We start from the raw sequence: 7,500 nt of genomic DNA, 5'->3' as shown, positions 1-7,500 counted from the left end.
GATAGCCAGCATCTATGTGGATGCTGCTCTGAACTCATCTCCTCATGCTTGCAAGGCAGGCTTTATCCACTGAGCTGTCTTCACAGCCCCTAGTATTTAATTTCCACCGGATGTCTTGACATGTTTACAGGAAGGTCCTAAGGCTTAATATGGACTGTCACCTTGAATGTTCAAGGAGGCGATAAGCAAAGATGTCTTTCAAGTTCTGAATCAGAGTTCTTAGGTTTGGTTTTGACATGTGTCAGTGCACACGAGGGCAGACCAGGGAGGATATCCTGGAAGTGCAGACTTGATGATGTGCTCTCTGCAGAACAGAGAGCATTCTTTTCACCCGCTATGCATTCTGTTGCCACCTTTATTCCTTCTCGTCACTGCTGCCGTTATTACTTGGCACACCTGCACAATGTCTTTCCTCACCTCCCATGTCATTGCAGGTGAGCTGGCTTCTCCCCCGTGCCCATGTGTTTACGGCTCCTCATCCTCCTTCCCCACACACCTTGAAGCTCAGTTGATCGTGGACCCTCTCGAATATTCTTTCTCTTCTTTTGATTTTCACTCAGCATCTTTGTGTGTTCTAGACTGGTCTGATGAAAATATGTCACTAAACAAAAATAAAGCTCTCCTGTAATGTAACTTTCATGTTAAAAGAGTATACTGAAAAAAAAAATCTCATTATGGCTGTCTCTTAATTAAATCATTTTTCTTTCTCACTGGCTAAGCTTCTGGGGTGATGAGAACAATTTTTCATGGAAAATTTAAACCCAAAGGCAATAGCATAATTTCCCTTACCATCTCTGACTGGGCTATAATCCAGCATGTCGATGCCTTTCCATGACATCAACAGTGAAGTGGTGGGAACATGGAGCAGCATGTGAGGGGTGACTCTTAGTGCCAACGAAGAGGCCAGTTACCCAAGAATCATTTGCTTGTGAACACGATTTCCCCGAGGATCCCTGGGAGGTAAATACTGTTCAGGATTTGAGGGAAAGTAACCATGTTTCTGTTTCCTGTTGTCACATTAATGCAGAGAAGAGGCTTGTGTTCCTTGGCATCTTGCTGTTCTGGATAAGGCAATGTTTGTCTTGTCTCCGTGCGTTACACCCCCCCTCCTCCTCTGTGCATTATGGTCTCCCCCACCCCTTCCCCTGCCTGGTTTTAGTGCCACCCATTATCACAGGGTTCTGTGTTGGAAAAATATGGTGGCAATTCTGGGTTTCATAACTTTTGGCTAAAGGAATCTGCTGCTTATTTACTGAGGAATACACTGAATTTCTGAATGTCCTGGCTGAGGTTTCTCTGGATGCGCCTCCTATCCTTAGATAAGTTAAAATAATTAACGCGCAGTGTGAGACATGAAGGTCAGTTATTTCTCATTTGTGGTGTGGGGTGTGGGTGGGGTGTGTGTGGTGATGTGAGCACCAAATAAACAAATTTCCAGGGAGCAGGGCTGAAAGAAGCTGACTGAGCATTCCTGAAACACTGGTAAGATGGGGTCAGAGCACTCCTGAAACACTGGTAAGATGGGGTCAGAGCACTCCTGAAACACTGGTAAGATGGGGTGAGAGCCATTGTGTAAGCTAGTCCTTTACAACCCTTCCTTGCCTTCCCCTCCCCATAGGAGCAAAATTATATGACATTTTCCCGACTCTGTGTCAGACTTCTTTCTCAGCACTTGAAGGTTTCCATCTGGGAGATTCTCTCTTCTGTTTTTATATGTGTTCCACGCTTGGGTGCAGACAGGGATGTCAGGGGACTCTCTCCCACCTCAATAACCTTTTTAAAAAATTTTTATATTACAATTATTATATTTGTGTGTATGTTTAAAGGCACATGCCACACACAGCCCTCTTGTAAAAGTCAGAGGAAAGCCCACCAGAGTCATTTTTCTGCTTTCCCCATATTGGTCCCGGGGATTGAACTCGGGCCCTTTGGTTGGCTGAAGGTGTCTTTACCCTCGGAGGCAGAGATCTTAACTGCGTCCAGATCTGCCTTGCTCTCCCAGACTGCCAAGCACTTGCTGCCGTGTGGCTGCTGTGTTGTTCTGAGTACTACACTTTCTCCTCTGCGCCTTTAAAGTGTCAGGACGCAGAAGGGAAAAGTGTTGGCCATAATTCAGTCTCGTCTCTCACAGGGGTCCTAGGTTGTGCTTTGTTCTTCTGAGGTAGCTCATGCAGTCTAGAAGGTAGGCGCTGTGTGGTCTGTCCGGAAGCTTCTGTGAAGTTATGGCCACGTGTGTTCTATCGCCCTTCCGCTTTCCCGTGAGTTTCCGGGCTGGTGAATCTTCTCCCTAACTGTTGAGCAGCCTACAGCAGGTTGAACAGCTCACAGCCACCTCCTTCTGCTTAGTGATTTGGTTTTGGTTTGTTTGTTTGTTTTGTTTTGTTTTTTTTGAGGCGAGTAGTTTAAATAAGAATGGTCCCCATAGGCTCATAGAGTCTTTAGGAGCTGTGCTACTTGGCTGGGGAGGGGGAGGAAGGAGGAAGGGTAGGAGGTGTGGCCTTATTGGAATAGCTGTGGCCTTTTTGAGGAGACCTGAGAGCCACTTCCCCTGATACCATGGTGGCTCTCCCACTAAGGGCATGTGGGCCTTTGAAAAAGGGCAATCAGGCTATGCAATATTGGTCCTCTCTTTGGCCAACTTATACAACTGGAATGCCCAACCCTCACCCCTCCTTTTCCAAAGGACTGGTTAATCTCTTTGAGAGTGTTTTATTTGTAATCCAGGAAGCCAGAAAGGATATTCCCTCAGACACAGGGGCACCATTGATTGATCAGGCTGTCATGTACAGCGGGCTTTCCCTGACTAGACCTGACTAGGACTTTAGTATGGCAAAAGGTAAGGGACACCTGAAGGTCCAGCACCAGACTCCATTGGCAGGTCTCAAGGGGGCTGCATGATGACCTACAAATTTGATCAAGATACGTGAGGTTAAGCAGAGACCAGATGAGTCACCCGCAGCGTTTCTAGAGTGGCTCGTGAAGACATTCTGCCAATATACATCCTCTGACCCCAGCAACAAAGAGCATAAAGCTACTGTGACAATGGCTTTTGTAGACCAGGCTAGTAGAGATATCAGGAAAAATATTCAGAGGCTAGAGAGACAGGATAAGCTGGTGAGAGATTTAGTACGGGTTGCTGAGAAAGTCTACCATTACAGGGAAACAGAGAAAGAGAAGGAGCAGAAAAAGAGAAAGAAAGAAGAAGTGACAGGAAAGGAATCTACAGAAAGTCTGGGCTACAGTAGTTAGGAAAAGCAGAGAGGAGAGACTCCAACCAGAGAGAGACAGAAAACCCTTGAAAAGGACCAGGGCACATAATGTAAGGAGACGGCCCACTGGGCTCAAGAGGGCCCTAACAAACAGAACCTGGGAGCAGGAAGTCCCAGGCCCTGGGAAAAGCACCCCCAAAAGGCAAAGGTCTTAGCCCTGGGTGAAGACAGTGATTAGGGGAGACAGGGTCTGGACACTCTCTCTGAACCTAGGATAACTCTGAGAGTGGAGGGGAAACCCACTCAATTCTTGGTGGACACGGGCTCAACACTCGGCCCTCCAAGCCACTGACCCTGTTTCCAAGAAGAGATATTGGGTCCAGGAAGCCATTGGCACCAAAATGTAGTCATGGACTACCCGAAGAACAGTGGACCTAGGGATGGGCTGGGTATCCCATTCATTTAGGGTCTCCCCAGACTGTCCCTACACTCTCTCGTGGCGGGACATACTCTCCAAAATGGGGGCCCAGATACACTTCCTGCTGGCCCAAAAGGAGAGACCTCTCAGACTAACCCCTGCTGAAAGCCGAGGCTACCTGGTTTACAGACAGGAGCAATTTTCTCCATGAAGGTCAGAGATGAGCGGGTGCTTCTGTGGTGGATGGTACAAATGTCATCTGTGCAGAACCTCTACCCCCGGCACCTCTACCTCATATTGACACAGAACGTGGAGCTAATTGCCCTCACCAAGGCCTTGGAACTTGGAACCAGCAAGAAAATCAATGTCCTCGCAGATAGCAGGTATGCCTTTGCCACAGCCCAAGTCCACAGGACTACATGCTGAGAGAGAGGACTGCTTACATCAGAAGAAACAAGCAGGAAGTCTTGGACCTCTTGGATGCCCTAATGAAGCCAGCAACTGTATTATTCACAGTCCAGGACATCAGAAGAGAAGAGACTCAGTGGCCGGGGACAATAACCAGACAGATCAAGTGGCTCTGCAGGAGACTATCCCAGTTATGGGCCTGCTGGGAAATGGGAATGGACTAAGGGATGGCTTCACTTAAAATATATGGAAGAAGAAAGGACTCAGATTGCTAGCCACCTTACCAACTATTACCAAGAAAGGGTAGAACAATGGAGCACACAAGAAGGGAGAACTATATTCCCCAGAAAGCAAGTGGAAGACTTACTAGGCCAAATGCACAAATGGACTCATTTAGGGGATTAAAAAACTTGTCCAAGCAGTTAAGAGACCTAACACACACACATACACACACACATACACACACACACACACACACACACACCTCAGGTTCTGGGCCAGACAGATAGTAGAACAGTGTAAGGTATGCCAGCAAGTGAATGCTTATGCAGCCAAGAGTAAACAGGGCAAAAGGCCTAGGGGAGAACAGCCTGGAGTTTATTGATTGGTCGATTTTACAGAAGTTAAGCCAGGAAAATATGGCTACAAATACTTTCTAGTGTTTGTAGATGTTTTCCCTGGATGGGTTGAGATGTTCCCCACCAAGCAGGAAACAGCTACTGTGGTAGCTAAGAAGATATTAGAAGAAAAATTTCCATAGGTTGGGGGTGCCCAAGGTAATTAGATTGGACAATGGTCCTGCTTTTGTCTCTTAAGGTAACTCAGGGATTGGCAGAGATATTGAGAACTAATTGAAAGCCCCATTGTGTGTACCATCTCCAGAGCTCAGGGCAGATTAAAACAAAAACAAAAACAAAAACAAAAAACAGAACCCCTACAAGAGACCTTGACTAAATCGACCTTGGAGACTGTTTCAGACTGGTTGGTGTCGTCCCCCGCCCCCCAGCCCTGAACACCCCGTACTATTTTAACCTGACCCCTTTTGAGATCCTGCATGAGATACCCACTCCCTTGACCCACTCTCTTGATCCTCCCAGAGTGACATTTCAGGCTGGCAAGGATCTTAGGGCTCGATTGCAAGCTTTCCAGATCAGCTACCTGGAATTGTGGCCTAAACTTAGCGCCCTGTATAATCCAGGTACCCCAGAGGTTCCACATAAATACCAAGTTGGAGACAGGATATATGTTAAGAAATGTGCTGAACACTTGGAAGCAAAGAGGAGAGGGCTGTTCCTGATGTTGTTGACCACCCTGACCTCCATGAAAGTGGGCGGAGTGACTGCCTGGGTCCACATCAGATCAGCACCTATGCTTGGTGCCAACTAGATAGTAGCCAGACACCCACGCAACCCCCTTCTGCAAGGCCAGAGAAACCACGAGACGGCTATGGTGGGTCTTTCAGCGCCGAGCCTCGGCAGCCCCTACAACCCCACCAGGGTCACTTGGCAGGTGCTCTCAGCCACAGGTGATGTGGCTTGGTCCACTACCTGAGTTGTATCTGGTGGCTGGACCCTGTCTTTGATCTCTGTGATTTAGTGGTGGGCCTTGACTTCTGGGGTGTCGCTGCCCTGGAGACACAGGGAGGAATTGCCTGAATGTGGGGGACAAAGAACTTGTAAATCTAAACCATGTCCCAGAAGTGGCCTTGGATGGTGGGGCCTAGGGTATGGAAACCCAAAGTTGAAAAGTGTCCTTCAAGAAACCCCCATATATGTGTGCCCCCGAGATGAGAGAAGCCAGCAGCAGGCCCATCAGAGTTAGGGGGCCAGCCATTTCTCCTGTGCTACCTAGGGGTGTGAAACATTGAGAAACACATACTGGATACTATTCTGGGGTTGTTAAAGAGTCAATGGCCAACGTGAGAGAAGGGCTAGCCAGGCGGAAGAAAGAGAGAAAACAGTGTTAGGGCTGGTTTGAGGTTTAACTCCTCCCCTTGTTTAACCACCCTTATACCACCTCGTTAGGAACCCTAACTGTTCTCCTGCTATTGTTGACTTTTGACCCCTACATTTTGAACCTCTTGGTTGCATTTGTTAAGGAGAGCATAGGTACAGTACAGCTCATGATCTTAAAGCAGAAGATACAAGGAACTAGATACAGAAGACCAGGAGTATGAGCTATCAGAATACCAGCAATAGCTTCAGGATTGAAGCTTACACAAAGAAAAGGGGCAGGGAGAATGAAGAGGTCAGCTCAGAGCTTTGGAATTTTCTAAAATTCCACTGCTCCCACCTTCCTGGAAGAGACAGGTCAGAGAGCATATAGGCCAGAGGGAGAGGCTGAGTAAGCCCCTCCTACTTCATTCCCTAAAGACCAATCAGTTTAAAGGGCACCCTGTTCCACCAATCATATTGTGCCTAGTTGCTGATACTCTATTCTGCTCCTGGAAATCATATAAAAACTTGTCGAATGGGCCACTGTGGGTTGCCACCTCTCCTTTGGGTCTGGGATAACCCCAGTGCACTGGAACAATAAACTCCTCTTGCTTTTTGCATCGATTCCGGCTCCGCAGCTCACTCAGGAGGTCCCCAGTAAGCTAAGGCTCGACAGTCATACATAAGCCAGCCTCAATTAAATGCTTTCCTTTGTAAGAGTTGCCATGGTCACATGCCTCTTTACTGACTAAGACACTATGTGAGCTGGTGCTCAATATGCAGCTGACGCTGACCTGGAACTTGCCCAGCTCTTGATTCTTGGGAGAGTTGCCTTTGTCCTGAAGTTTTATTTCTCAGGTAGCTTGGTAAGAAGATGTTACGTCAGCAAGTTTGTAGAGTGGTGTTTTAGTCAGTGTTCTATGCTGGGAAGAAACACCGCAACCATGGCAACTGTAATGAAAGAAAGCATCTAATTGGGGACGGGGGTTGTTTACAATGTAAGAGCCTTAACCCATTGTCATCATGGTGGGGGGCATGGTAGCACATAGGCAGACATGGTGCTGAAGGAGTTCCAAGGGTGGATCTGCAGGTGGAAGGCAGAGAGAAACCCTGAGTCTGTCTTGGGCTTTTGAAATCTCAAAGCTTACTGGAAGTGCCACACTTCCACCAACAAAGTCACAGCTCCCAGTCCTGCCCAGGTAGTGTTGCTGATGAATAAGCATTCAGATATCTGAGCCTGTGGGACCTATTCATATTCAAGTCACCCCTGCTGTGTTTCCTCACATTCCAGGTTAGGGTGTGGATGTAGTGTCCACAGTGGCAGCAGGCCAGATTTTAGAAGCAGAAAGGCCTGTGTTAACAAACAGACTACAGCAAGGAGAGACTACCTAACTCCTGTGTGGTTCAGTTTTCTTACCTGCAAATGTAAAAAATAATTTTATGTACTTCAGGGGAATTTTGTAAGAAGAGCACCATCATCTCTTTGGTTTTTTTTTTAAGGTTTTTTTCTTTTTTTCTTTCTTTCCTTTTT

At 47.3% G+C, this 7,500-nt stretch overlaps 1 protein-coding gene across 5 annotated transcripts in view; it reads left to right on the top strand.

Annotated features, from left to right (window-relative positions):
* Positions 1 to 7,500, top strand: part of Tmem241 (transmembrane protein 241) — a 136,044-nt gene that overhangs the window by 92,624 nt on the left and 35,920 nt on the right. The window contains exon 15 of one of the 5 annotated variants that reach the window (XM_031364970.1): positions 435 to 629. The exons of the other annotated variants lie outside the window; for them this stretch is intronic. Coding sequence (XP_031220830.1) covers positions 435 to 512 — 78 coding nt within the window. The 3' untranslated portion in view covers positions 513 to 629. Of the gene's footprint in view, positions 1 to 434; positions 630 to 7,500 lie in introns of those variants that run through there. 5 annotated transcript variants of the gene reach the window in all.

This window comes from Mastomys coucha, unplaced genomic scaffold (assembly GCF_008632895.1).
Source record: "Mastomys coucha isolate ucsf_1 unplaced genomic scaffold, UCSF_Mcou_1 pScaffold13, whole genome shotgun sequence".
Classification (NCBI taxonomy): Eukaryota; Metazoa; Chordata; class Mammalia; order Rodentia; family Muridae; genus Mastomys; species Mastomys coucha.
The sequence above is the reverse complement of the archived record's forward strand: the minus strand, read 5'-3'. Positions and strand labels throughout refer to the sequence as shown.